This window comes from Archocentrus centrarchus, chromosome 12 (genome assembly GCF_007364275.1).
Source record: "Archocentrus centrarchus isolate MPI-CPG fArcCen1 chromosome 12, fArcCen1, whole genome shotgun sequence".
NCBI classification, from domain to species: domain Eukaryota; kingdom Metazoa; phylum Chordata; class Actinopteri; order Cichliformes; family Cichlidae; genus Archocentrus; species Archocentrus centrarchus.
Window position 1 is genome coordinate 10,704,993 of NC_044357.1, and position 27,734 is coordinate 10,732,726.

Genomic DNA, 27,734 nt, shown 5'->3' on the forward strand with positions numbered 1-27,734 from the left:
CCCATCACAGCAGCATAGTTCCGGGTTCTTCTCAGCTGAGAGCTGCTCGCTGCTGCCGCTTCTGTATTTATCACGCTCATAAGGAAAGGATCATGTCGCTTTTAATGGATAATCAATTCAATGAACTGCCCCCTGACAAGTCGCTCGACACTAAGACATTCCTGGACAATGTGTCTCATCTCCCTGCGTTTTTTGGTGAGTAGACCGCCATCTGAAGTCCGACAACACGCGTAAAGGTGACTTGACGAAACTCGCGTCACCCATCATACTTTGCTGACTTGTTCCTCACGGCACGTTTTATTTGACTAACTCGTCTGATCACCTGAACGTAGCTTTCAAATGGGAGGCGGATATTTCACACCAGAAACGGAGGTGTCGATCTCAGCCAGCCGCGACTGTTTTGCCTATAGAGAAACTCTTTGTTGACTCTGTGAACAGAGCACACATTGACCTCATTGTGACTTAACTGGGACTATGCAGCCAATGCATTTTCCCCCTCTCTTTGTAAACAGCTGATTGGCATTCATCCCCTCCTCTGAGCCAGGGACGTGTCAAGCCATTCATGTTTTATTTGCTTTGCTCTTAGATGTCTGTTTTTCTTCCAGACTGCTTAGGATCAAAAGTGTTTTCAGTCATCAAATCAGACATTAACGGCAATATAACGGTAGGATACAGACGTGCATCTCTATTTGTGTTACTGTAAGGAATTTAAATGGCAGATGGGTGCAAATCCGGTACCCAAACTGAACCCAAATCTGCATTTTCAGAAAATTAGAGCGGTATATGTCACGGATCCTGCAAAGTACACCACCCTGCAGGACATTCTGGTGGCAGAGCGAGAAGCCCATGGAGCAGAGTGGCCTAAAGTTGGAGCAACATTAGCTCTGATGTGGCTGAAGAGGTCAGGACTCCCTAAACTGTGCTGTCTCATACTGTATTTTGGCCTTACATCGGGTGACATGAAGCTGCCGAATAGTTTTCAATACTCTGTGTCTCCTGCAGGGGTCTACGTTTCATTCAGATTCTGCTCCAGAGTTTGGCAGACGGGGACAGAGATGAGAACAACCCAAACCTCATTCGGGTGAATGTGACCAAAGCCTATGAGCAGGCACTGAAGAGATACCATGGCTGGATTGTGCAAAAGATTTTCCATGTGAGTAAAATGTGGAGAAACTCGCTAATTTCTTATTGTAATGCAGTACAGAGACTACTCCAGTCACACCCACATGTGAGAACTGAGAACCAGTTTCAAATTGTGCAGTCCACTGATAACACCTCATGCTGGCATGTTTTTCTGCAGCATTGCACAACAGTACTGTCAGACTCAATACAGTGTTGTAACCAGGTGCCTCACCTTATGGAATGTGCAGATTTTCTGTGTAAGGTGATGGAAACTACCACAAAAAAAAAAAAACAAAAAAAAAGAGGAAATGCAACTGGGAAGCCAGAGGACAGTGATTTTTCAGAGAGATTATTGCCCAAGAGTTGGTTTTCCAGTTTCTTACAGGGGCAATTATGAGAATAAATTAACATTTAAATTAACATTTTTAAGTTATTAGTATGGGGCAGGGATGTCAAACCACAAACAAACCCTTAACCTGCAAAATCTTCATGTGTTTATTTAAGTTTGGCAATATTAAAATTTGTGTAATGTGTCCCACATACACACTCACATATTGTTGTTGCAGTCTGGCTGTTCCCACATTTATCTGTTGAGACTCAGATAAAGCAGTTGCATAGGTCTGTTCTTCCACACAGAAAATTTATCAGGAATCAATACAAGATAAAGAATGGGACCCATAAACAGGTTCAATAATGCCATTGATACTAACATGATCTTATCAATATTCTCTCCGAAGCTGATAAGACTTTTTGTGCTGGATTAATAGATTACTTCAAAAGGAAGTCCACAGGAAAACAGTTTCATTACATGCTACATAATGTTGCACCCACACCCTATTTGTAGATATATTTGTTTTATATTTAAATGATTATCCTTGTCTATATTATTGTTTTTTTTTTTTTTTTTTAGGCTGCATTACTTGCAGCTCCCTACAGATCAAACTTCCTGAAGGCTCTGTCAAAAGGAGAGGAAGTGAAAGAGGAGGACTGTCTGATAAATGTTCGTCAGTTCCTGGTTAATTACACAGCCACTGTAGATACCATCTACGAGATGTACACAAATCTGAATGCGGAGCTGGACTACACTGTTTGACGTCCCGGCACGTGACTGGACTGGACGTGCAGGAGTGCCCTGCGTAGCTCTCAGGTGTCGCATACGTCCAGTTATTTTTAGGATTGATTCGATTTTTTTTTTTTCCCTTCTTGTGTGATATTTATTTCTTTAATGAAACTATAATTTTTATTGCTTTGAATTTGCTCTTTAGACAATGCAAATGCCTTAATTAAATGCAGCTTTTTCTTATTTAATTTAATTTTAATGCAGGATTGTTGCAGTTTTCACTTTTGCACTGGACCATTTTGGCATGATTTTGCGTGAGTTACTGCTTTATATACAACAGGCTGCTTCACCTTCAACTTTAATTCCTGTTCATTTCTTACATTCAGATGTTCTCAACCTGACTGCACAAGCTCAGTAAATTTTACATCTTCAAATTTTTGGATTCCACAGAGTGCCTTGCTGTTACTGAATGAATGTTTTAAAAATAAGCTCCACATTTATACAGCTCCAGAAAGCTGGTTATCTATACAGATATCTACTGCCTGTTGTTAATTTAATCAATACCAAAGCAGCTGAAACTGATCAACAAACCTCTCTGCTACTTAACTGACCAGATCAATATCCCAGAAGTCAACTGACTTTTCTATATTCTGATTAAAAAGTGTTCATTTTCCTTTAATTTATCTGTAAATTCACCTGTAAAGAAAAGCTAGTAGAACAAGTTTGTTTTTTTTTTTAAACCTTTTTGTGGCGTTTGTTGTGCTTTTGTTCAGCAGCAGGGTGCGGCTTGTGTATGCTTTGTTTGCGTTGTTCTGTGACCTATTACATCTTAACTGCTCTAACCAAAATAATTTTGAGAACTGAAGCTTTTTTTCATTTCGGGTGAACAGCAACCCATGTTCACATTTACTCATAATTTATGAATCACAGGCATATTTTTTTTTTTTAATAAGTGAATGCTGTATGCAGTGTTTCTTTCTGAAGAAATTTATATATTTGTTAAAACTTTTGACTCAAATTAAATAACTCAGTTTGTGAATCTTACACTAGGTGGCGATATTTACTTGTTTTTTTTTCCCCCTCTTGAGCATGATTGTTGTACAGCTACAGCATACACTATTTAAAAAAAAAAGATACTTGATTAAATGAAGTATGCAATAAACCTATAGTTCCAGTTTCTGACAACTGGAATCTTTTAATTCTTCAAAACCAGCTTTGTGAAAGAGCTCTTAGTGGTTTAAAGTTGATTTTGAAAATTTTTTTTTTCCATACAGAAGTAAATCAGAGAGGATTCACGTCCTCATGCATCCTAATCCTTCAAATCAACCATCCTCTTCCTCTCCTTAGCCTAACTTATCTGAAGTGTGTCCCAGAGGCCAGAATGGCTCTGGTTCCTCTCCCGGAGGAGCCCAGCCTGAGTTAATCGTCTCCGAGCAAGAGAAGCATGTCTGTAATCCTGTCGGTTTATCAGCAGTCCTGCCTGATAGGATGGAAAAGCTCCAAGTAAAGACAGGACACAACAGACTAAAGACCGGAAATAATTTATGACAGCGATTCAATGACAAAGCCACTGACCTTTAACGGTGACATATTTGTTATGTGCAATGAGGTCATCATTTGAATACTGCAGTTTTATTCCTAACAGGGCGTCTAATGCCATTATTCACACCATCTAGGTTATTTGTTTTATAATGGTCTGCTTAAAGTGGCTGTGCATTTTATGTCTGGATCGCAGCTAGAAGCGTCCAATTTAGGAGGACAAATGAACCAAAATAAGGAGCGCAGGCAGGCACATCATTGAACATTAGCAATTCAATAGCTGGGAAACAGCCAGCCTATTTCTCAATAATGTGAACAACAATATTCACATGAATATATCTTCGAGGAAGCATGTATTTTTCATATCAAAATGTAATATCTGCAGGAATAGGTCTGCACATTTTCACTTACGTATTTTGAAGTATTCATTGGCTTCTGCCTCGAGCATGGGCCATCCATCTGGACTAACATCATTCAGTGATAACAAAATTAGCGCTTTCAGCCTGCATCATTTATAAAGGAGCCAGTCCAATCTTTTCCAGCTAAGGATTGACTTACATCACATAATAAAACTGAAAAGATGGAGCTTAATGAAACAAGGTTTTTTAAAGAAAGAAATAAAAAAAAAAAAAGACCCACCTTATGGTTAAGCCTTTAACCCCATTGCAATAAAGCTAGAAAAAAATTCCTCAGCTTCCCACAACTGTTTTATCATTCATGAATATAATAAAAGGCTGCAAGTTTGCCAGATAATGACTATTAATAGGTAATAAGACAGTACGCGCTGGGTTTAGAAAATTTAATTTACTTGACAATCCTTATTAAGAAGAAGCCAAAAAAAAAAGGGGGGGGGGGGTGAGGGATTAGGGTCATACATAGCAAAATGTCGTTATTTCATCAACATAATTCATGGAGAGCGCTCACATATTCATATATAATAATTGCACTTTATAAGAGAGACAGTTTGCCATATAAATCAAAGGGCAGACATAAATAATTTGTATTACAGAACCAGTGCAGACACACAAAGAACTACTCAGTCACACATCTCAACCCATCAGAGATAAGATAGCCCTACAAAGAAGACACTGTAAATGATTCAGGCGGCCTGCTCTTCAAGGTAGCACTCCATTACACGCATGGCGTTGTGAAAACAGTGTCAGAACCTTATGTCATTCAAGGAAAAATGTTCACACAACCTTTTTGAAATTTAAAAACCTTTAAAAAAATACAACCAAGGGCAAGGGCATATCTTGCTCGGCCTGAATGCCACAGTGTTGATTTGGATATGCAACAGTCCTCATAAGCCGAGCCGAGCGTGACTACATTAAATCAGTATAGGTGTTAAATTACAGAAGTTTGTCCGTGACTGTAACAAAAAATAAATATATTCACATTTGTACGGTCAAAATATTTCCCCATGCAGCATCCAGGAGAGTTGCATCGTACTGAGAAAGCTGGGGCACTGCGTATGCCTGTTAAGTGAAAGTGAAAAGAAAAAAGAAAAAAAAAAAACAGTCCACAACAAATCAGCTGACAACCAAAAGATCGGTTAAAAGCAAAGAAATTCTTCCTCTTGAGAAACTAATGAGAAAAAAATATACAGTATATTCACACAAACGCTTACCAGAGATCATTACCGGGTTCAAGTAAAAGTTTTCAGAAGGTTACCAATGATTATGTCATGTCATGTAAAAATGTAAGTAAGTGCTCAGCATCACAGGAACAACAGCAATCATGTCCGATGGCCATTTAAGGTATAAAAATACAACATGGAAAGTCCATAGAATAAACCTGTATTTTAAGTCATGATTATCATTTACCTTTTTCAGGCTTATGAGACAAAGCCTTCTACAAATAAAGTACATGCACAAACTAAAAGGCATGTCTCTTACTCATAGACATTTCCAGTCTATAAAAGGTTCGTCACTTCTCCGTCCTTCTGTCTTATCTGAAAACTGGGAGCTGGATGTGGGTTTGCTGTTGGTGCTCCAGCAGCTGAGGCATCCCCATGGCTTCGTACCCACGGCCCAGCATGCGTTCTTTGATGCAGGGAGGGTGGATCTCACTGATGAGGCACTCCAGAGACTGCAGGCTGCTGCTAAGCACTGCAGCGTGGCACAGGCTAGAACTAGACAGCCCACAACAGAGGTTTTGGTCTGTGCTGTAGGCCTGGGTATGAGGAGGAGGAGGAGGAAGAGGAGGAGGAAGAGGAGGAGGGTGAAGCTGTGCCTGGTGATGTTGTGGGTGGTGGTGGTGTTGATGTTGATGGTGGTTTGAGCGGAAATGGGGATGGGGATGGGAGAGACCCACATCTCTAGGCCTGGCTGCACATGTACCCGTTGCCAGCACCTGATAAGGATAACAGTCACTGTTAGGGGTAGCCACAACGCTGTCCCAGAGAGGAGCGAAGTACTGCCCGACAGACAGCTCCCCGTGTATGGTGGCGCTGCTCAGAGAGGACCCGCTGATTTGCTCCTGCCTGGCGCCCACTCTGCCAGGATGTGGCCTATAGGACAGCTGTGAGGAGCAGGCCAAAGGGAGGCAGGTTTCAGGAGAATGGCCAACCCCTGCCTCTGCTGCTCTGTGCCCCTGAGCACTGTTACTCACACCATACATCCTCACTGCTCCCTGCTGATAGGGCTGCTGCTGCATTTGAGCTTTGTGCTGCCACGCAGTGTAGTCTCCTTTCTCCAAGTATCCAGCTTTGGCTATGTCTGCACTCTGTGTTGGTAGCACTGCTCCTGCGAAAGCCAGACTGCTCTGGGGAGGCACTCCCAGGACAAAGTCTGAGTCTGAATGTGCCACCGCAGCCACGGCCTGCAGCGAGGGGCTGGCTCGGGCCTCTCCCCCCAGCTGCGGTGCCTGGCTGTGAGGAACTCTGCTCATCTGCCTCATCAAGCTTTGAACCTCTGCCAGCTCAGACTTGGGGGCCAGGCTCTGATCTCCAGAGGCTATTCCAACGCTAGAACAAAGTGTCTCAATCGGTGCATCAGGGGGCTTGCATGAGTTTACACGATAGGCCTTATGCCCACTTCTGACGGTGTAGCTATTATTCAGATGATTATTATATGGTGCCACAGAAGCCTGGGTGTTGATATGTTTAGTCCTTCTGCCCTCAAAGGTTTTCACAACACCTTTGACCACCACAGAGGCTTTGACAATGGCCAACAAGCCTTGGTAGCCTCCTGAGTATGGATGCGAATAGGGACTGTAGTGTTGGCCTGTAGTATCTAAGCCATTTACTGTTTTGTTAAGCTGTTTGTGTTGTGGTACCCGCACGTCCGACGGAAAGATTTTGATGGACAGTGGGCTGTTGGCGGTTTTCTGGGCAAAAGCATCCAACTCTGCAGGAGAAGGGTATCGAGAAATCATGGCGGATGGCTCCCCTGAGAAGAAAGCAGAAGATAGAAATGGCGATTAGCTCAGAAAGCGAGCCCATAAAAAAAAAAACAAACAAACAAAAAAAAAAAAACAGTGCTCCATGTCGTTTTTCCTTAAAATATCAAACCAGTTTTTAATCACACTCCTCTGGCATTTTTAAACTCGAGCTCAGTTCAACTCAGAATTCTCTTATCTTGGGAAATTACAAGATGAAGAGTAGAAACAGGAGAAAACAAAGGGTCTAATTTCACAGCGGTGTAAAATCTATAAAAAACAGTGCAGGGTGATCCTAGCACAGTAAATCCTCTGACAAACAGGCTAAGACAAATTTTTTTTCCTTCTGCTTTTTTAAAAATTGAATTAAAATTAAGCTTGATGATTGGAACGCACCTTAGCAAAAGCATAAGACTCATTTAATAAAGATTACCAAGCAATTTGCCTACATAAATTACTCAAGCATCACCAGCTCCTGCGCATGGAATGCTGTTCCATTTTATGCTTTCATAAACTTGCACCTAATCTATGCAAAAGCCTGCAGCCTAAACTGTGAAGGAAAACTTGATGCAGATGGACAAAGAAAAAATCGTCGAGGGCGCCGATGACTGAATTGTGTGCGGGAAAGCAGACGGGACAAACTAAGATTGGATTTAAACACTATTATTCAAGCAATTTCATGGCTGCTTAACTCCTAGTGACTAAGGTGGGAAAAAGGCACCCCATTTAAAAACAATAAATCACCGTGTAGAAATTACCGCCACCTTTCGGAGTGACACTTTTATGGAATTTCTGACATAAAAAGAAAAGCTGCTGAAATTAACCCAGATCACAGTGTAAGTCAGAGGAAATCGCAGCAGGCAAAAGAACAAAGCTGTAATCTGCAATAAATGTGAAGGGAAAAAAAACAAAACAAAACAAAAAAACACTTCATTTCATTTTCAATAACAAATCCAATTCCAGCTATGCAGGGGAGCGCTCGCTCGTCGTTCCCATTTGAAATTGATTTGGGAGTTCATTTCATTTCAGGCCTACAGTGAGCCTCCCGACTGTGAAAATGAGTCAATCTACAAGATCCATCTCATGAAAGAAATAAATTGGGTGTTTAAAATGGAGAAAAGAGGCAAGGTGGAGTGTTCAATCCATCCAACAATCTCCCAGTGGAGCAGAAGGAGCAGCACCATGGTGCCGGGAGCATGAGTGAATTCTGCAGAGAAATAAAACAAAAGCCAAAAAACACTGCTTATTATGTATCACAGTGCAGTGCTGCTATAGAAAACAATGACAGCTGGAATGTTGGAGAGGTGTTTGTATTGTACACAACATCAAGATGGGAGCTATCCCCTCTCTGGTTTCCCATAATACGGCTCACGGAGAAGAGGAGGTATCAGGGAAAAACCAGCTGCAATAACAATTTCTGGCTAAAAATTAAATAAATATTCAAGACTAGAAAGCCTCAGAAGAAGAGGCTCATATCCACCTGAAAGGAGCTTAGATGATTAGATGCAATGAGACATTTAAAAGCATAATAACCACTTGCATCATCACAGCACCAAAAAGTGCCCCCCCCCCCCCCTTTCCCGCCTTTGATAATGGCGCTCAGTTAAGCAAAGATAGATGATTTAGCGAAACAAATCAAAGACAGACATTTTAGCTGTTTCTGGTTGAGTAAAATGTCAGTGTTAAGCCCTGCACGCTGTGATTGGCTTGCTGTTCCACAAACACTTCAAACACTTTGAATGCTAACACGTCTTCACGGGGTGTCTGATATTGTTAGTCCAGAGATTACAGCCCTGTCAGAGCTATGGAGACACAACACAGCTGCACTTCCCACTGTGGCTGCCTTAATGTGCCACTATGGAAACCTCATTTGCAAATAGGCACTCTGCATTCACATATTTATCATCTGAGGACCACTACGGTGTGACATACGCATTAAAAAAAAAAAAAAAAAAAAAAAAAAAAAAAAAGAAAAGAAAAGGGGATCAGTTTAGTTTATCCTGCCAGAAAAAAAAAAAAAAAAAGCAACCACTGGATAATGTGAAGTTACAACTGTGATCAAAAACAGCATGCCCGGCATTAAATTTGCTCAAAATTACAACCACAGGTTCTCGTTTTCAGTATTGAAGGCTTTAACACCAATCAGCAGTATTTAATGACAGTGAAGTGAGCGCCACATGGGATGTTTACCAATCAGCGCCGGCTTCCCCCAAAGCATGCACTAGCTGTAATGAAAGTATGCCATAAGTCTTTCTTCACAGAACACATGAATGCCGATAAGCTTTCCTGCGAGCACACCCAAATTAAAATGTGTAGTTCATCAGCTGCAGTGTGAAGGCTGATGTTTTCTCACGAGCTGCCAATTAGACAATAGCCTGCTGTGCCGGCTGCCATCATATCCAAATACTCAGCATATGCAGGCTTGCGTGTATTTATTATAGTGAAGCACTGCTTCCACTGTAAGCCGCAGGTACGAAAAGGTCATTTGCACGCTCCAAAATTAGGTTTGAACTTTAATGTAAAGAGTTGTAAGGCAAAGGAGACAATGTGCATTTCACAGCATACGCTTGTTTCGTCCTTTACTTTGAAAACAAGCAAACCCTAACCCTAACATAACAAAAAAAAATGAAGCCAGCTTTTAATTCCAGCTTATTTTCCAGTGTTAAGCTACAAGTACTGTAATTCCGAGCATTTCAACTGCAGCACATAAGCATATGAGCCAGTAAAACCTAATTATTTTCATTCTGCAGATAAGAATGTCTGCGATAAAACTGCTGCACACTTTTAACCCGAGAATAAGTTAATCTACTCTAATCTTTCTCTGCTGCTTTTAACGGGATCGTTCACGCTGATCTTACAATAGGTTTGCATTAATGCAGGCTTACATTTCTAGCACATTCATTAACAGTTTTTACACTGTAGTCAAACAGGAGCCATTTTCACACATGGGCTCTCAGTGTCGGCAGGGTCGAGTCGGTGCACTGCCCTTTATCACATATAGCACACAGCAGGGGATAGTCTCCTTCAGACACGCTCTCAGTACAGGAAATTCTCAGCTTGGATTAAGTGAGGGTGACACACACACACACACACACACACACACACACACACACACACACACACACACACGCACACACACACAACAGCCGCTCTCTTGCTGTGAATTCACCAGACAACTACCTGCATTTGTTTTTTTTTACAGGTTAAAGAGCGTTTAACACTGCCTCACATGCACATTCTCACATGAAGCTCCAACAGATAACGTCATGGGTCCAGATCATGAAAAAAAAAAAAAAAAAGCTTGAAAGTTGAGCATAAATTGCATTTTACAGCTTACTTTAGTGGATCCAGCCTGGTGGCTTTTAATTTCTCAAGGGGGGGGGTCAATCTCACGGGTCGCAAGATTTTTAAAGCAAGAAAAGATTAGATGGGACTGAAAAGGATATGAAGTACAAGCATCTGAGAAGAAAACTGTTTTCCCTTGAAGTGGGTGCCCAATGAGGGTGACAACCACTGCTCAGCTGTAAAGGATTATGAGCAAAAGAGGATTCAAAATAAGGGCTTGTCTATTTAATTTGAGACCAGATTTAAAAAGGGGATTTAAAACCACCCCGTCACCTTTTAAAAATCAAGAATTCTTCAGACTCTACACTGCTTCATGAGGCCATTTCCTGTGAAAGGCACTGGACTCAACCAATTAGATTCAGCGGTATAAAATAAAGATACGAAGTGAAAATAAATACAAGGCTGTTCACATGACAACAAGGAAATGGCAGCTCTGTGCTGTGAGGTAAGGCATGGCAGAGAGATAATTAGCAGTCTGACCTTAAGCACTTAATCACCCTGAACCTGCAGACAGCATGCTGTTTTTTCCCCTCAGCCCTGACAGCGAGCAGCAACAGAAGTAGAAGCAGCTCAGAAAATACCATCAGCCACTTTCCGCAAGCAGCTTTGACCAAAGCCATCATGCAGTGCTTAAATATGCTTTGACCTTTTAGCATTTCCACTCCTTGCTTTTTGAGATGGGACTGACTGAAATAAGCTTGTTTGTGTGTCTCTTTAAAAAAAAAAGAAGAAGAAGAAGAAAAAAGAAAACAATGCATAGTGACTGTGATATATGGTGCTGCTAAAACCATGTTGATACATTTAATGGCTCTGCTAGTCAGGCTTCAGTGTTTTCTTGGTTGAAAGGGGTTCGACACATTAAACATGCTGCTCAACTGTTATGGCACCCAGTGAAACTGGCACACTTTCACAGGAAACAACTAATCCCGATTTCCTCCTTCCATGCAGGGGACGTGCTTGGAAAGAAAGAGCTCGGGGTGAGGGGCAATCATAAATGCTCAATCACCACTACGCCTGATTTATTACATGTGTGTGTGTGTGTGTGTTTGTGGCTTAAGGAAGGAGATTTCATTAATATTAGCATAAAAATAATCTGGAGGGATAAACCATTTTTAATCATCCTGTGGTATGTAGATGTGTACATACATATGGTCTTTCATAACCTTTTTCCACCCACATACAATCCCACTCGATGCTTCCTGCCACTTTAAACGGGCTAATCTTTTTCCCGTGGTCACACTTGAAGCCATTTCCCCCAGATTAGAGCAGAGACCTCATTGTTTTGGAGCACTTTGAGTTAATCACTAATTTATGGGCAAAACAAGCCCCAGAGGCAGGGCTGAAACAGGAGTTGGACAGGCTCATTGAGTTTCCAAAACCACAGCTTCCAACCATTTCATACCCAGAGGGAGAACATAAGGAAACAATTACAATGGCTGCTAGATACGATTCCCAAATGAGATAAAACTAAAATTCTATTTCTTTGTTATTATCCATACATTTTGGCAGAACTGCCAGGCAAAAAAAAAAAAAATAAAAAATCCACAGGTCTTTGATGTTAGGCTAAAGACTTATCTTGAACACTGTTGTGTGATAACATGTTTACGAGTGTCAAATCCTCAGCAGGAACATGGCACTGAAAACTGGCAGTTAATTACAGAACAGCGCGTCTCAGCAGGCATAAATACTTGTTTACCACACCAATAATCCTGATATTTAAAATACCTTAATAACTAGGGACAAAGCTCAGAAATTCGAGAACGCTTTTAAAAGCCATTTCTCTGTTACCATGACAACCTCCTCCGTGCACTCAGTTGGCCCAGTAAGTCCAGTCATTAGAACCATGTAATTAATTGGCCCTGCCTTCATTCATCTGTTTAAGACGAGCTTCTGCAATCGACTATCTGCCTGTTAGACAGGGCAAATGGCTAACCTAGCAGCTGCTAGGCCACAAATGGAAGATAAATTTATGCCTCTTGCTTTTTGTTGTTGTTGTGTTTTTTTTTTTGTTTGTTTGTTTGTTTGTTTGTTTTTGGGGGGGGGTGCATTATTTACATGATTAGATACTAATTACATGCTGGTGTGATTGATTACTTCAGTGAATTCCCAACCTCCAATATTATTATAAAGCTCCATGTTTTTATTTTGTGACTCAACTTGAGTAACTGCATCATTCAAAGTTAAAGAAAATTCTCATTTGTCTTGTGCTGACCCTTAATGCAGCCCCTCCATTCATCTTCTGTGTTTACGCTAATATGGTACTGTGGAAAAGTCTTGACTCACCCCATTTTTTTTAGATTTTGTTAGGAAAACGAGAAACTGGTCCAGCGATTTATTGAAACACATATAAACATACATATGAATAGTGAAGGACATTCAAAGCTCTTCTTTGGATGTTGGCTGCCTTTTGCTCCATTCTCTGTCAACATGATCCCACACTGCTTTTTTTTCCTCTCTCTGGGTATGCTTTCACTTCACTGGCACTTTCCCATCAGATGCTTTCCAGATGGTTTTGCATGATGACTCAAAATCTACTTTTCAGTGTTTATAATTCCATCAATTTTGACAAACTCCCCAGAACCACTGGCTGACTTGCAGCCTAAACCATGACAGAGCCTCCACCGTGTAGATGCTGTTGCACCTCTCTCCTGACTTCCTTGACACAAGTTTGACCCAAAATTTTCAAACTTGGATCATCACCCCATAAGACCTGTTTCCGTTGACTTTTCAGGCCATTTCTTCTGCAATTTGGCATACCTTTGGCAAACAAATGGATCAACTGAAGGGACAGATATCTGTCTCAGATCCTATAGCTTGTCTTTTCTCCTATTTCTTCTTTTTTTCTTTCAGATACTGTTTATCTGCTGTAGTTTTTTAGGTCACTTCTTTTTTCCTCCACTTGTCCAGTTTCCTCCAGGTTTTAAGCGCACACTGCACAAGCATTCCCTTAACTCTGTTTAAACCTGCAGTAATTGATTTCTGTCCATGAGAGGGCATTAAAAACAGAGTCAATACAAGCAAAGATGCACCATAAAGTTATAATGTTGTTCTAAAGTCACCAGCAGAGTCATTTCAGGTGCCCTTCAGTCCCATTCATTTTCCCTACAGATAATCTTTGGAGACTCAAAGCTGGATCACATCTACTGTAAGCATGGATATAAAACTCTCCTAGTTGATTCACTGTTACAGTACAGATAAGTCTGCATTATAAAAAAGAAGTTGATAAAAATACATTAAAAAAAATAACAGCAACAGTGAAAGGGTTAACCACTGCCTGAGAGCTCCTTCGTCTTCACAGCGATAGCAGCTAAAGCCTTTATTGCAGTGTTTAAAGCCGCTCACCATGCTTCAGATTTGAGTGCTAATTCTCTGCACTTCACATCGCAGTAAGGCACAGGAAATGCTAACACCATATGCTCTTAAATCTCACTCACACTAACCTCTTTATTCACAGCCTTCTTTGGTAAACACAAAAATACAAACACTGACACTCATTCACCTCATTTTCACAAGCCTCGTTCTTCCCATGTCAGTACTGCCTAGCTGAAGGGTAGGTACTCACAGAATAGAGTAACCTAAGGGTTTACCACTTAGTAATGTGTGCTCAAGGAGGCTCTGGCAAATACTTCCTTGCACCAGTGTCATACCTCATTTGTTTCTGTGCCGCTTGCCCAGCCCGAGCAAAGTTTCCCCTCTCAAAAGGCGGCCCGAGTGCAGGCCGGCAGCGTGGGAAAAAAACCATTTCCAGCCCCAGCTTTCAAGCTGAGATAACAGCGAACATCACAGCCCTCATTCATTCTCTACACATAATTCCTAACAGTCGTTTCTCAGAAATCTTTCACATTGGTTTGCGTGGCTGGGAGTTCTAATGGCCTGCACCTTCCATTTATCGATGGCTAAAAATGAAAATGGCTTTCAAAAGCACAGCAGTGGCTTAATACTGTCCCCTTTCAACATGATCCAGCTACTCATTTAATGAAGAAGCCTAGACCACACAGACTGAGCTCCCATCAGCAGTCTATTCCCTGTGGCTGCGCTTCAAATGTCAGGCTACAGCTGGAGGGTGCTGCACCACGCACAGTGCAGTACATAAAACTGAAGGGGAGAGAGGGAGTGGGGGTGGGTGGAGGCCCTGCAGGTAAACAGGATGAGAAATGCATCCCTGTTTCTGCCTGAAGCAAAGCAGGCCCTTCTGTTCCAACATTTAGCAGACAAGCGCTCCACTGATTCCCAATTAATATTTAATAACCAAAAAAAAAAGACAAAGAGGTATTTCACCCGGGGAAATGAGGGATGAGTAGATGGAGCTTAAGAGGGAATGAATTTTCAGCATTTCAAATTTGAATATGGCTGGATACACACTGTTTGGCTACAAGTAAATAAGAAAGTCATAATAATTAACTGTGCAGTCTGTGACACCACAGCAGTGTTCTCACTTATTTTGGCTGATTGAAGCTTGTATCTTAACTGTGAGGGTATGTGTACAATGCACTTAATTGACATCTCCCACCTATCCTGTTAGTCTTCTTTGACCTGTTAGATCAGCATGGCTTTTATATGGTTCTCTTAACTGCCTAGAGTTTGGAGACTCACAACATACTTGAGTATTTCTCTCTACCCGAGAGAAATCTAGAAAAAGTTAAAACACTTTTGTGAATGTGCAAGTGTTGGATGGACAATTAAAGCATTATCAAGTCTAAAAATAATGATGTGTCTTCCACTCCACGGAGACCATATTTTATGTAGCGGTTTCAAGATATCCAGCATGACCATGCAGGACCATGTAAATAACATGGTAACATGACTGGTCAGATAAGCTAACTCTGACCCGTGGGAAACAATGTACATAAACATTCACCGGCCATTTATTTAGGCGCACTTGCTAGTACTGAGTTGGACCCCTTTTGCCCTCAGAACTGCACTGGAAAAATTCTTCAGAGATTTTGGTCCATATTGACGTGACGCAGTTTCTGCAGAATTGTCGGCTGCATGTCCGTGAATCTCTTGCTCCAACACATGCCAAAGGTGCCCTATTGGATTGAGATCTGGTGACTGTAGGGCCCATTTGAGTGCAGTGAACTCATTCTCATGTACAAGAAGCTAGTTTGAAATGATCTGAGCTTTGTGACATGACACGTTATCCTGCTGGAAGCAGCCATCAGAAGATGGGTACACTGTGGTCATAAGAAGATGGACATGGTCAGCAATAATACTCACACTTTGGGCTGTGGTGGCCCAAAGTGTGCCAAGAAATATCCCCCACACCATTACAGCACCACCAGTTGCCTGAACCACTAGTACAATGTAGGATTGATCCATGCTTTCAAGTTACTTGCACCAAGTGCTGACCCTAGCATCCAAATGTCACAGGTCTGTACAAAATTGTAGCCTCAGTTTCCTGTTCTTCGCTGACAGAGTTGGCACCCAGTGTGGTCTTTTGCTTCAAGGTTTGAGATGCTGTGCATTCAGAGATGCTCTTCTGTATACTTTGGTTGTAATGAGTGGTTATTCTAGTTCCTGCTGCCTTCCTATCAGCTCAAAGCAGTCTGGCCATTCTCTTCTGACACCAACAAAATATATTCACCCAGAGAATGGATGCTCACTGGAAATCTTCCTCTTTCAGATCACTCCCTGTGAAGCCTGGAGATGACTGTGTGGGAAAATCCCAGCAGGTCAGCAGTTTCTGAAATATTCAGACCAACCTGCCTCGCACCAACAACCATGCCATGTTCGAAGTCATTTAAAGTTACCCTTCTTCTCCAGTCTGATGCTCGGTTTGAATTTCAGAAAGTCGTCTTGAGCATGCCTACATGCCTAAATGCTAAATGAGTTGCTGTCATGCGATTGGTTGATTAGATATTTGTCCAACACCCAGCCCAAGCTGAATATTAGAGAAATAAAGGTCGATACAATAGCGTCATCAAAGTCTTGTTTGCTTATTTTCCCTACAGATATCATATTCATTCAACTTAGTTTAAATCAGTATTTTTCCCTGGTTGTCATCGACCCATTAATGTTTCTGATATTTATAAAACCACAGTCTGAGCTCAAATGTTTTATTTCATTTCAATATCTGAAGTAGCTAATTTCCCATTGGCCCGAATAAAACACAAATACACGATAGCACTGCCTCTTAGTGATAACAGCAAAGCAATACCTGCAGCAAGCACAATATCACCTTCAGTTCATGTAATATGCACCCAGTGGACCAATTACATTTTGAGCTGTTATAGATCTATAATGTAGACTAGCAGCAAACCAGAAGAATAATCAGAGAATTTTTTTTAAAGCAACTGAGAAAAAGACAACAGAGCAGAATGAATGAGTTTGCGTCACTGTGATCTCATTTTGTCGATGTAGGCTTTGCAAGTAGGAAGAAGTGTAAGCAATGTGGACCACTACACAAGCAGGATGAGTAACCTACATAAAGAAAGCAATAATCAGACCAAGAACTAAACCCACAGACAAATCTCATTTAATCAGTTAATTGAAAGGAATCTAATCACGAATTCCACTCCCAAACAGTCACCACTCAACCTTACAGCAAATGCAGTGCAATCACTCAAAATGAAGGTCAAACAACAGCACCTTCTGCACACAGTGTGAGCACCGTTAGTAGCTCTGTATGGGCGATTTGCTTCACTCTGTAATTCCACTTTGTCCACTTTGACCTGCATGCATTTGCACTGCATGAACACACTGATTACAAGCTTTTACAATTAGCAGGCATTATCATCAAGTAGCCCATTACTTTAATTCAAAACACTCCACAGTACCTGGAATCTCAGCACGCTGCTGACAACAACTATGCATGATCTTTATGAGCACTTAGAGGCGACAAGGTCAAGTAGAACATGACTTTTTTTTTTTTTTGGTCCCCAAGTGTAGCATGTCCTTTATGGCAAAACCTTCATATGTTTGACAGACTCACCTTTGTGGGTGCATGGCTGCAGGGGTGGTACCGGCAGCAGTAATGGCGGCGGTGGAACATCGAGGCTTTTGGGTGTGTAGGCCAAATGCTGCGATGAGAGGTTTTGCCGTCTCTGGATACAGGCCAGCATGATAGTTCACTAGGGCTGCGCACAGCCTGGGTAAACCTGCTAGAACAAGAAAAAAAAAAGAAAATCAGTTTTTTACAGTATGGTTAGCACTATTAACAGCAAATACACCAAACCAGACACCTATCCTTTCCAGATTTCATGGCATTCTATAAAATAGCTGAGATATTAAAAAATGCAGATGGCTGCCTTATTTGTGCCAGTGGAGCTAAATGTAGTCACTGGGTTTCCTTCTCTAGGGAAGATGAACAGTTGTATGTAGTTTCATAGCATCCCATCTATCAAATAGATGAGCTAATTATTCCTCCAGTTATCCACAGTGGGGTTTTTTTTTACTTCAAATTATAAGCATCAGACATTGCTGATCGAAGTGAACTCCAAAGCTTCCTCAGACATTAAAATCCAACAGGAGTGTTCTTTGTAAAAATGTAGATCTAAATCTCTGCAACCACTCGGGTCCTTTTATCCTATTAAAATTCAGCTGCCCCTCTTTGAAATGCAGAGACTGTAAATTTAAGAAAGTAATATCATTTAATCACGACTCCATCTCCCTCCTCTGCTCAGTTGTTATGATGGCTCTTTCCTGTTATCAACCTTGCTTTCTGCCTGTTGTGATCACAGATCATTTACAAACCCTCCCGTAGCCTCAGGCCATGCGTTTCAATTTCTAACCAGCTCCGAGACCTTGGTTTCTTGTTCTATGAATTTATGACTGTATTGATCAGCGGAGAAAGCCAAAAGCAGCTCACTCCCTAAAATAGGCCGTGCTGTTTGCAGTGTTAAGTACTGTCAGAGGAAATGAGAGCCTGTGTCTGAACGAGACTCGCCACAGCCACAGCTGTGCTGATTGAAGCAATCACTAAAAAGAGAGAGCGCTGCGCTTTGAGGAGATATTTCAGTGATAATTGCATTTGACATTCTGTTTGATTATCTGTAAGAGTCAGCAACTCTGAATGCTAGCATTGCAAAAAGTAAAACAAAACAAAAAAAACCCCTCAGGCTATCATGCAGTACTTATTGCTGTATTTGCATCAGGTAGCCCATCTTGAAGATAGACAACTGCTGTCAGTTCAAAATGCCGCAGACCCACTGGTATTAATAGTTAATCAATCTGGTGATCACAAACTGAAACACTGTATTTTTCTTAGATGTGCAGTAGTCCCCAAGATGGCAACTACAAGCCTGCAGCATGTAGCTGTCAGATTGCCCTTTTTTCCTTTTTCAGTTTTAAGGTTCTTCTGGATTTTTGTTTTCATTTCTGCCTCGGGGTCTGGAGGGCAGCTAAAGCAAGTCAACCACATAACAGCATGTTCAGTGATGGGCTGCAGAAACATGATTACCTTTGCCTCAAAAGGAAGAAGACAGAGTGGATCTTATGTTACTCAGGTGCCAAAAAAAAAAAAGATTCCCCCACTCCCTTCCTCCACTCAACATCTGTCCCTTGGTGACAAGCTCACTTCAAACTGCTCAGTGCAACCTGCCTCATCTGAACACACACATCTGAAGAGCTAAAAGCCTCGGTATGTTCAGATTCCATTTTGAAAATAATAGCAATTTCACAACAACCCCTCCATTACTACACATTTGTCAAGAGGGAGATACTAAAAAGGCAGAAGGAACACAAGAGAGAAAATGCATGTCTGGAGAAATCCCTTCATAAGCAGAAAATGAGAAAGGAATTGGAATACCTTCCATTACTCCCATAATTTGCAGCTGGAAGAAAATACATCAAGGAAGGCATTATATTTCAAAGAGAAGCCAGCAAAAAAAAGTATCACTGAGAGCAGAATTTATTATTATATTATTTTATATATATATATATATATATATATATATATATATATATATATATATATATATATATATATATATATATATATACACACACATTTTTCCCCACTCATTTTCAGTCCAGTCCTTGTACCTTGTCCAACACTGATCTATGACTCATTTAAGTATAAAAAAGGCACCTAACTCAAAGGCTGAACTAGTGTTGTGTCTACACATAACAGACAGCTTCGTAAATAACTAGTTTTCAATTGTATTCTTAGGCACTTTGTTACTAGCAGCCTGTCACAAAAACACATCAGCTGTTCCCATTTTTAGTTGAATCTACAAAGAATGTCAACGATAACACAGTTTGACAGACATAAGTACTAGTATGTCTGTCCAGTCTCATTGTACATTCTGTTTAATGACAATAAAGGCATTCTATTCTATTTTTGCACCAACAAGGTGATTTCCAAAGAGCTATTAACCAAAAACTTGGCATATCTCAGCATGCTGTGCAGTGTCCTCAAAAAACTGAGGAAACTGGAGGCCAAAAAAACCAAACTACTATCTATAGCAGATGAACCATCTCTGAAAGCCACGTACTTAAGAAATAGTAAAAAATTCAGTACACACACACACATGCACACATCAAAGAAACTGGAACGTGCATATGACCCGCACCTGCAGTCTTGATCTGCAGCTAACCCCTCACATCACACAAGCTCCCAAACAAAACAAAAAACAATCACAGACATTATAAAATTAAATTATATAGTATATATAGTATAGAGGATATAAAGGTACCCTGAATCAAAGCACCCCTAGTTGGTTCCTTGCTGAAGCCATGAGTAGACTACCCAACAGGTCCTGGATAGATATTTTCAGGAGCTCAGGAGGAACAAGAGGATGAAGATGGATCTGAAAAGGAAGGTGGGTAGGAATGCAACCCAGAGGATGATGCATCTTCAGATAAAGAAGAAGAGGAAATCCCTCAAGCTGACAAGAGAGACATTTTTGTCAAAGAACGGCAAAACTGCATGGTCCTCATCAAATTCAGACAGAAACCAGGGAAGAACCGCAGCATCAAACATCATAGGAGTCGAGGAGTACAATGTATTCGGCTGCCCATGTCCAGGACATTTCATCCACCTTTCTCCTGTTCATCACACCAGCCATTGAAAAAAATCATCCTGGAGAATACAAATTTGGAGGGTTTCCGGAAATATGGAGAAAACTGGAAAAATATGGATGAGATTGACCTGCGTGGCTACATAGGGCTTTTGATATTAGCAGATGTATATAGGTCCCGTGGTGAGGCTACATATAGTCGCTGGGAGGAAGGGAGTGGAAGGGCAATTTTTCGTGCTGCAATGCCGCTGAAAATCTTTCACACTTTCTCAAGAATGCTGAGATTTGACAACCGTGAGTCAAGACCAGCAAGGCGTGTGACAGACAAACTGGCAGCCATCAGAGCCATCAATATAATTACTTCTGAAGTAATTACTTCAAATTTATATAATAGCAATAATAAACCTTTACTGTGTAAAACCAAACTGTTATGACAGTTTGTGGTAAAAAAGAAAAAAAGTGTAATACTGTTCACTGGTGATTCTGTTTTTGCATCGTGTAACAAAAAATACATGATAAAAAATGAATTGAATTGAGTTGAATTGATAAATAACAGGTTGTTTCATCATGCAAAAGAGATTTTAGATTTAAAATTCAATTGGGCTGCTTTATATTGGGGCTTTGGTAGGGTGGGTCATTTTTGACCCGTAGGACGAGGGGAGTAAAGAGAATGTTAAGATCGCACAAGGGTTAAAGAAATGACAAGAAAGCTGCCAAAGAGAGTTCAGGCTGTGTTGATTTTATGCTTCTTCTATAATTGTACAAACTCTGTTTTTTTTCTGGTTTTTTTTCTTATATGCTGTATTTCCATGTATTTTTGCACATTTCAATAAATCGCTGCACCTATTATCCATTTTCCTAGCAAAATATAAACAAATGAGGGGGTGGCTCAAGACTTTTGCACAGTACTACATTTGACAGCTGTGAGAGTCTGAAATAATACAGAAAGAAACTAAGAAACCTGGAAACCTTTGCAAAAAAGGTCAAATGTGGTGAACAGTGTTTTTCTCCTTCAAAGTCACTTTTCTTCAATTAACTTTCCAATCAGCAGCTAACAGAGCCCTGTGTGAGGCACCGTGGTCCACAATCTACCGTCTCCACTTTATCTATTCAAGGGCTTCTTTAACATGCACACATATCAACAAAAACAAAAATTATGAGCAACAAAAGTGTTTAATTCTTTCAACTCTCAGGCGACATCCATGCCAGTGATAAGTGGTATCCTGTGGTCCACTGAGGGCCTGACAGGGAGATAAAGACCTTGTTTTTTTGCAGTCTGTCTAACTGTCCCCCACTGGTACTCTGATAAGGATATTTTGGCGGACAAAGTCATTTTTCCAAGCCTTTCCCCCTTGTCCCTGTCATAATGTAAAATGCTTCATATTTTAATGTGATGTCTGTCAGCACAGGGCATTTTGGGAGATAATGAGGTCAAGTGAACAGCCATAAGGAGAAACTTCAGTATGATTGTTTTATTTAGCATACAGTCTGCAGATGATTTAGAGTGAACTGTGATAGCTTCTTGTTATTCTTGAGATAACTATCATCAAAGCAGCGCCATTTATATCCTGACAATCCACTCATTATGATCACATTCCTTTGAGATCATAAAGCTTGGTATGCATGACTACAACATTACAAAAAACAAAAAATAAAACGCACACACACATTAAATGGCTCATGTTTTTGCTTTACCTGTTTGGTTGTACAAAGCAGCTGCACAAGAACATCCATCAAAGCAGGAAAAAGCCCTAAATTATACAGGAACTCAGACAAGAGCATCTGTCTGACCTTCTGGAGTCTTTTATGACTTTGCACAGCATCAAGGGTCAGAGTAGAGATAGAAGCAAATTGCACAAAGAACCTCCTTCTCAGCAAACATCAAATGCACAAAGCATGCACAATGGCTCAACACACACACACTTGCCGTGCCACATTTACACAAGCACCTCCCTAACTGAACCATCTCAGCCGCTGTTAGCAGTTCTCGGGATCCTCTGTAAATAATTAGATGATAATGAAAAAGGTTTAAAGACGAGCACCCTTTTCACTCTGCCAGTGGATTAGCACGAGTGCTATGCTAATATCCTTCCTTCCACTCAGAAACTGCAGGCGAGCAAAAGGCAAAGAGAAAGAACAAAAACATAGAAAAGAAGGTTAAATAGGAATAAATAAATGACTAACAAAGAGCAATTAGTTTGTACAAAAGAGAACAAGCAGTGTCTCACTTTGAATAAAGATGACAGGGTCCATGAATAACAATCCACTTATTGCATAATTAATTGTATATTATGTATGGCTTTCAGAAGCACTGCAGGAACCTGCCTAAGTAATGGAGACCAGACAAGTAGCCTCACATAGAGACAGAATTAGACAGCAGTGTTGCTGCAGCTGCTGAATTCATCTCCATACAGCCTCACACACACACACACACACACACACACACACACACACACACACACACACACACACACACACACACACACACACACACACACACACACACACACAGATCATCCGTCCCCAATCCCTTCATACATTTTTAATAGAATCTATTACTTCTGGATTAGCCGATAAGAGCTGGCCTGGTTAAATTCTATAATAGTTTACATAATTGGTATCAGAATGGCATACAAGAGAGCCATATTTCTCTCTTCTCACTTAGTGTAGAGAAAGAAAAGGAAAAAAAAGGAAATAAAGGTTCACATACAGGATAGCCAAACAACCCGAAGTCACTCTGCTCTGGAACACTTTAGGCCTGCAGCTGATAACAATGAGCCTCATTAGCACTGAGTAGCTCCTGCAAATGGTATTATAACAGTGTAAGAAAGCATTTCCTATGACTTATTTATGCAAGCACAAACTTTATGTAATTTGTCATAGATAATATTCAGACAGATGACCAGAGCCTTCAGTTGGATTTAAATCATGCAGCATTATTAGCCTGGTCAATACCTCACTGGGAAAATAACATTAAGATTAGAGTTGTATAACTATATATAAATATGAAAATAAAATATGACCTACAGACATTTTTACAGCCTGTACCCATTCACGTATCTGCAGTTATTTTTCCAGTCCTGGAGGTTGCTGTGTGCCCTCTACTTTGTGTACGTCATTATTTAGTTCTCTCTAAATACAGACTCAAAATAGTCAATAACATTGGCTTTTTTTTTTTTGTTCCTGCAAATTGTACATGCGATGCAAATGACTGTCTGGATCAGCTGGTTGTTTGCGGCGTTCTGAACACGTGTGTTGCCAACAGGGAAGTTACCGAGTGCCCTTTGGTGGACAATAACATGGTTTAAGGTTAAATGTCCTGGGACAATTAAAATAGCTGCTCAAAAAGTGACCACACCTAGTCCACGATGGTTACCTAGTGGTGAAACTTGCTTCTAGAAGGATTTTGATATAGAAACAGCAAATGGTTTGAAATTGTCTGTGAGATTCACACTTTTGGCAAATAATTAATCATTTACTTTTGAATTAATATAGGCCATTTCTGAGAGTCTATAGTCACTCTTTTCTATCTAATCAATGATAGAACCTAGACATATGTAGAAACTTGCTTATTTTTATGTCCAGCTTTCATTTGTGCAAGTATACAACACTAATATTAGGGATAAAGAGGTTAAAAAAAAAGAGGTCTTAATAATGGATTGACTATTTGGAAAACAGTAATTCTGAGTTTTTACATATAAAGATGCTAAGCACAAATTTAGCAATGGAGCCAAAGCTTTTGAAACAGCCTTGATTTATAAGAAGAAAGCCTTGGGCTGACCCAAAATGGTCCTTGCACATAAATGGTGCCAAGGTAAAAGAATCACACTCCACACTGGGTAAAGTCTGGCCAATACCAAAGTAGCATTAGAGGGTAAACAGAGCTTTATCTTATCTTTATCCCAGTATGCACACTGAGACACACTGTCAAAGAGCTATGGGTATGCAGCCTGGCCTTTGGAAAACCCTGACTTCAAAGATAACCGATCCTGAATGAGAGTGAGCTGTAGGTTTTGTGGAGAGATAAGTTCTTTTCTTCAGTAGCTGGAGCCTATTATTTTAACATGACAGCTGCCCTGCCAACCCGTGGACGGGCAGAATTGTTTTCAATCCTTCAATTCCATGACAAAGAAGATAAAAATGAGTTTATGTTAGACAAACAAACTCCTCCCCAAGTCTTGTCCCCAGCTTCTAAGCTTACTGATATAAATTGTAAAGGGTCACTGATTCCTTCAAGCCATTAAAATTTGGGGGCAAACAAACAACTCATTAAAAACTGGAGAAAATGCTGCCTTTATGGCTCTTATGTGGGAGATAACCTAATGAGAAGCTTTCTGCCATGCATTAGAGAAACATTAAAATGCTCTATGAGGAACGAGTCTTTGATCTCTGGTCCAGCTTATGAAGACATCATCTCACCGTCTTTCTTTTCAGGGTAAATGATGACGCATCAATTCAAATTTGGCTCTACATTAATCAAAAGGAATTACCAAGTAGCAGCATGTAGACAAAACAATAATAACCTTAGGAGGCCCGTTCCCTCCTCCCTAACCTCGGGAGGCCCGTTCCTTAACCTTCAACCCGTAACCCACGTTTCACTACCCCTTCATCCTGTTAGAATTAAAAGACCAATTAGACAAATTTCAAAAGATGGCAGGCTGCTCATAATTACACCCGACATCTCCTAGCAGATAAAGCGCTGATTACAAAGGGTGCACAGGAGAAATTGCTAAGCAACAAAACCACTGACATTATCCCAGTGAAATGGAAGGCCAAGCTGAGTGCACAGAAGACAGGTGACAAACCAAAGGCAAAAGTGCTGGGCCAGCATGTGCCACCAAAACAGCCTCGTGCACCTTCGTATTGATTCTTCCAACTCTACTGAAGAGATTGAACAACATTTTTTTTCAAATGATAATCCCCTATTTGATGTTTTAAAGGCTGTTGTTCAAAGTGCTTAAGGTCCACAGCCTCCCACAGGTATTTCAGTGCATTGAAATGTCGTGACTGCTGAGGCCATGACAGCGTCCGGATCAGAAGCCAGTTTGGAAGAGGCTTAAATCAGATTTCTTTCCATTAACCAGCAGGGGGCGACTCTTCTGATTGAAGGTATAAGTCAACTGTATACACCCTAATTTTCTCTTCATTTATGGCCTCAGAAAGCACATTCCTTTTGAGTTTATCACCCCAGGCATTAGTTTTTAATCTTACTGAATATGACACGGTGTTCATTTTGTAAAGCATGGGCCCAATTTGAGTAGAAAAACACAATAAAGAGGGGTTTTTTGTAGGGTGTGGCTACTTTTTATTGGAATGACAAAGAAGCGAACAAAAACCCCATCCAAATCACAACGGAGCAACAGGATCTACTTACTGTAGGGCACAAGGGATCAGGTTTTGTTTGATATGCCCATCTGTATATTTTCTAAGTCATCTGCCTCATTTTATCATTCCATCTCCCTACCATGGACTGATCCACCACAGAAAATTTGCTGTACCCGGAAAAGTGACTCAATGGATGACATAGCAGGAAAAAAAAAAAAAAAAGACATGACCTTAATTAGTCCTTGCACGGGCCTGAATAATAATCTTTCAAGAAAAGGTCATTCTCCTAGCGAGCAGCTCCTTCCATTCAGTAATTCTGTAGGCCTGGAGATTGAGCCAGCCTGAGGAAATTTCACAATAAATCAGAGCTCAGCTTCGCTCCTGAGAAAGCAAAGGGAAGCAGGCAGCCAAATGACAAATCCCTTTTCCCCTCACAGAGCTGGAATTACTGCTGGGGTGTGAGATGTGAGATCAGAGGGAAACCCCCATGGGGATACCTGCACATTGACTGCTTATGATACAATGCAAATTAAAAGCCTCTCGAGCAAGTTCGGGCCGGACAACACATATTTCACACACGCAAACACAATGTGAACATGTAATCACAGCTAGTTAGCTAAAAGTAGGATTTTCAAACTGCAGGTTTCAGAGTGAATAAAGGATGGAAATGGGCACGCGGCAATATTTTCAATACACTTTGACAATATGATAAATCAAAGGCCAGAGAGTCATGATTTAAATATGTTTATGTGAAAGCCATAAGCAAGAAAAACGACCCAGAAGCCTATTAAACTAAGCCCAGGGGAGTTGGCATATATTTCTCTTTTGCACAGTAAACAGCCAGGAGAAAAGAAGATGATAATAAAACACCAAATTGCAGGCTTTTTTTCTCTGCCTCTGGTTCTAAGCTGTGACATCCCATCTCTCTGGGTAATAAAGGATCTGGCCCAAGCAGGAAAAGCATGCAGGGTAGAATTTCACACCTGGCCAATAATCTTTAGGAACTCTGCTGCGGCTAACCTTCAACCTCGGCTGCCACCGGTGCAGTGAGGTGCGATGATCCCACCTCCGGCTTCGAGACAATAGAAATGGAAACCTTCTGAGGCAGCCCTGAATGACCGATAATGTACTTCAAAGCACTTCCCGTATCCACTGAGATGCTGACATATAAAGCGCCTTTCAAAGCCTTCATCCCATTCATGGATGTGCAGACTGATATTTGCTTATATCATAAAATCTCTTGGAAAGAGAAAAAATAAAAATAATTAAAAATTACAAATGTTTCTTGTCTTAAAAATAAAAATTACAGGCCTTCTATATTTCCTATAATTACCTTAGGAAGCAGTGCATTAAATACATTATTGCTTAGCAGGAAAACAAATTAACGACCTCCACTCTGATGAGTGCACATTGGCAAATAGATATGATACACAGCTATAATGACATACAGTAAGGGCGAGACGCTCCTATCCTATTAGTGCGCACTGGACATCTTTCACCAATTCAGCGCTGTCGACCTAAAATCAATGCTGACATTACACGTTGAAGCACCCTATTTTCTTTCTTACTCCCATACTGTTAAATAGTACACACGCGGCCATAATTAAAGACTGGTACAAATGCATGCAAATACATTTTCTGTACATAAAAAAAAAAAAAAACATTGCGCAGAAGTCCACACAGAGAAGCCTCAAACATTCTGATAGGAAAAGGAAACATGATCGATGTCTTACAGAGTTTTGTCTTATCATAAGGCTTGTTTATCTTTGGTTCGCCACGGCTGATTGGTTGTTCTCCTGCTCGGAAGGCGTATTTCCTCTGGAAAAGCAATCTCGCCACTGAATTCGCGATGAGCGCTGGATACCTCGGGAGGAATATCCATTGATAAAGCTGGCTCCATTAACTGCACTTCCTCGACATATTTGCCGCTGGTGTGGAAGATAATTTCACCGATTAGGTTTTCCCTGCGATCGCTCGCGTATCATCTCAGCAGCCTACCGAGCCGT

The 27,734-nt window shown here is 40.8% G+C and overlaps 2 protein-coding genes across 4 annotated transcripts; one reads left to right on the forward strand and one right to left on the reverse strand.

The window, feature by feature from the left end:
• Positions 1-23: 23 nt before the first annotated feature.
• Positions 24-3,226, forward strand: LOC115789514 (glycolipid transfer protein-like). Of its 2 annotated transcripts, XR_004020705.1 has the most exons (6): positions 24-195; positions 606-664; positions 768-901; positions 1,003-1,153; positions 2,033-2,269; positions 2,447-3,226. XR_004020705.1 is itself a non-coding variant. In XM_030742960.1 (5 exons), the coding sequence occupies exons 1-5, from the start codon at positions 93-95 to the stop codon at positions 2,213-2,215; spliced, it is 630 nt and encodes a 209-aa protein (XP_030598820.1). In that variant the 5' UTR covers positions 24-92; the 3' UTR covers positions 2,216-3,226. The 2 variants fall into 2 exon arrangements, 1 of the variants encoding a protein (XP_030598820.1); XM_030742960.1 differs by having other exon boundaries at positions 2,033-3,226.
• Positions 3,227-4,587: 1,361 nt separating this feature from the next.
• LOC115789488 (protein FAM222A-like) lies at positions 4,588-27,734 on the reverse strand. Of its 2 annotated transcripts, none has more exons than XM_030742926.1 (3): positions 27,462-27,734; positions 17,376-17,541; positions 4,588-7,110 (listed from the first exon to the last, which is right to left on the reverse strand). In XM_030742926.1, exons 2-3 carry the CDS (start codon positions 17,503-17,505, stop codon positions 5,669-5,671), a joined length of 1,572 nt encoding a protein of 523 aa, XP_030598786.1. In that variant the 5' UTR covers positions 17,506-17,541; positions 27,462-27,734; the 3' UTR covers positions 4,588-5,668. The 2 variants fall into 2 exon arrangements, with proteins under 2 accessions (XP_030598786.1, XP_030598785.1); XM_030742925.1 differs by having other exon boundaries at positions 17,376-17,544.